The sequence below is a fragment of the Oncorhynchus mykiss genome, chromosome 24 (genome assembly GCF_057628025.1).
Source record: "Oncorhynchus mykiss isolate SJ-2025 chromosome 24, ASM5762802v1, whole genome shotgun sequence".
In the NCBI taxonomy this organism is placed as follows: Eukaryota; Metazoa; Chordata; class Actinopteri; order Salmoniformes; family Salmonidae; genus Oncorhynchus; species Oncorhynchus mykiss.
In genome coordinates, this window is record NC_143045.1 from 43,392,501 (window position 1) to 43,395,000 (window position 2,500).

Here is a 2,500-nt window from a genome sequence, read left to right on the forward strand (position 1 = left end):
GTACACAGCGTTGTACGAGATCTTCAGTTCCTTGGAAATTTCTGGCATGGAATAGCCTTCATTTCTCAGAACAAGAATAGACTGACAAGTTTCAGAAGAAAGTCCTTTGTTTCCGGCCATTTTGAGCCTGTAATTAAACCCACAAATGCTGATGCTCCAGATACTCAACTAGTCTAAAGAAGGCCAGTTTTATTGCTTCTTTAAAATCAGGACAACAGTTTTCAGCTGTGCTAACATAATTGCCAAAGGGTTTTCTCATGATCAATTAGCCTTTTAAAATGATAAACGTGTATTAGCTAACAGAACGTGCCATTGGAACACAGGAGTGATGGTTGCTGATAATGGGCCTATTGTAGATATTCCATACAAAATAATAATCTGCCGTCTCCAGCTACAATAGTCATTTACAACATTAACAATGTCTACACTGTAGTTCGAAGGACAAAAAAAGTGCTTTTCTTTCAAAAACAAGGACTTTTCTAAGTGACATAATTGACCCCCAAACTTTTGAACAGTAGTTCATTATATTATAATATATTATATATTTCGCTAAAAAAATAAAACAAAAAATAACTCGCAGGCCGGTTCTGCCAGCAGGTCTGTTGCCGACGGCAACTCTAACTCTAAAAGGTGGAAAAGAAAGAATAAAAGACAGTACCAACCTTTGACCTCTGTCAGGGTCTTGTCTTCATCCTGGCTCTCTGGAACACTATCCCTCTCTTTCTTCTCCTCCTCCTCCTCTTCCTCTCTGTCGGCCTCCTCATCTTCATACACATAGTGGTACTCTTCCTCATCTTCATCTTCCTCATCCAATGGCTCCTCCTCTTTCTGAGTGGTGGGCTGCTCATCAGCTGGGGCCTCGCTGAGAGAGAGAGACGGGGAGAGAGAGAGACAGGAGAGAGAGAGAGACGGGAGAGAGAGAGAGAGGGGCGAGAGAGAGACGGGAGAGAGAGAGACGGGAGAGAGAGAGACAGGAGAGAGAGAGAGGGGCGAGAGAGAGACGGGAGAGAGAGAGACGGGAGAGAGAGAGAGACGGGAGAGAGAGAGAGAGAGGGGCGAGAGAGAGACGGGAGAGAGAGAGACAGGAGAGAGAGAGAGACGGGAGAGAGAGAGAGAGGGGCGAGAGAGAGACGGGAGAGAGAGAGACGGGAGAGAGAGAGACGGGAGAGAGAGAGACGGGAGAGAGAGAGGGGAGAGAGAGAGACGGGAGAGAGAGAGAAAGAGAGAGAGAGGGGAGAGAGAGAAGAGAGAGATTTAATTAATAGTAGAATAAATGAAATCGATGTGTCAGGTCAAAGTCATGCTCCAGCTGGTCTGGGTTATGAACACTACATATGTGGTGCTCGTCAACACTACATGACCAAATGCTCGTCGAACATCGCATTCCAAAATCATTTGCATTAATATGGAGTTGGTTCCCCCTTTGCTGCTATAACAGCCTCCACTCTTCTGGGAAGGCTTTCCACTAGATGTAGGAACATTGCTGCTATAACAGCCTCCACTCTTCTGGGAAGGCTTTCCACTAGATGTTGTAACATTGCTGCTATAACAGCCTCCACTCTTCTGGGAAGGCTTTCCACTAGATGTTGGAACATTGCTGCTATAACAGCCTCCACTCTTCTGGGAAGGCTTTCCACTAGATGTAGGAACATTGCTGCTATAACAGCCTCCACTCTTCTGGGAAGACTTTCCACTAGATGTTGGAACATTGCTGTGGGGACTTGCTTCCATTCAGCCACAAGAGCATTAGTGACATCGGGCACTGATGTTGGGCGATTAGGTCTGGCTCGCTGTCGGCGTTCCAATTCATCCCAAATGTATTCGATGGGGTTGAGGTCAGGGCTCAGTGCAGGCCAGTCAAGTTCTTCCACATCGATCCCGACAAACCATTTCTGTATGGACCTCGATTTGTGCACGGGGGTATTGTCATGCTGAAACAGGAAAGGGCCTTTCCCAAACTGTTGCCACAAATCTGGAAGCACAGATTCATCTAGAATGTCATTGTATACTGTAGTGTTAAGGTTTCCCTTCACTGGATCTAAGGAGCCGAACCATGAAAAACAGCCCCAGAACATTATTCGTCCTCCACCAAACTTTACAGTTGGCACTGTGCATTGGGGCAGGTAGTGTTCTCCTAGCATCCGCCAAACCCAGATTTGTCCCACGGACTGCCAGATGGTGAAGCGTGATTCATCACTCCAGACAACGTGTTTCCACTGCTCCAAGGTCCAATGGCAGTGAGTTTTACACCACTAAGGCCGACGCCTGGCATTGCTCATGGTGATCTTAGGCTTGTGTGCGGCTGCTCGGCCATGGAAACTCATTTCATGAAGCTCCTGACGAACAGCTCTTGTGCTGACGTTGCTTCCAGAGGCAGTTAGGAACTCAGTAGGCAGTGTTGCAACCGAGGACAGACCATTTTTACGCGCTTCAGCACTCGCCGGTCCCGTTCTGTGATTGTGTGGTCTACCACTTCACTGCTGAGTCGTTGTTGCTCCTA

At 47.2% G+C, this 2,500-nt stretch overlaps 1 protein-coding gene across 50 annotated transcripts in view; it reads right to left on the minus strand.

Annotated features, from left to right (window-relative positions):
- The window catches only part of aplp2 (amyloid beta precursor like protein 2), a 142,852-nt gene that overhangs the window by 71,881 nt on the left and 68,471 nt on the right, over nt 1-2,500 (minus strand). For all 50 annotated transcript variants that reach the window (XM_090219046.1, XM_090219036.1, XM_090219035.1 and 47 more), the window contains exon 6: nt 663-862. In XM_090219046.1, coding sequence (XP_090075172.1) covers nt 663-862 — 200 coding nt within the window. The remainder of the gene's footprint in view (nt 1-662; nt 863-2,500) is intronic.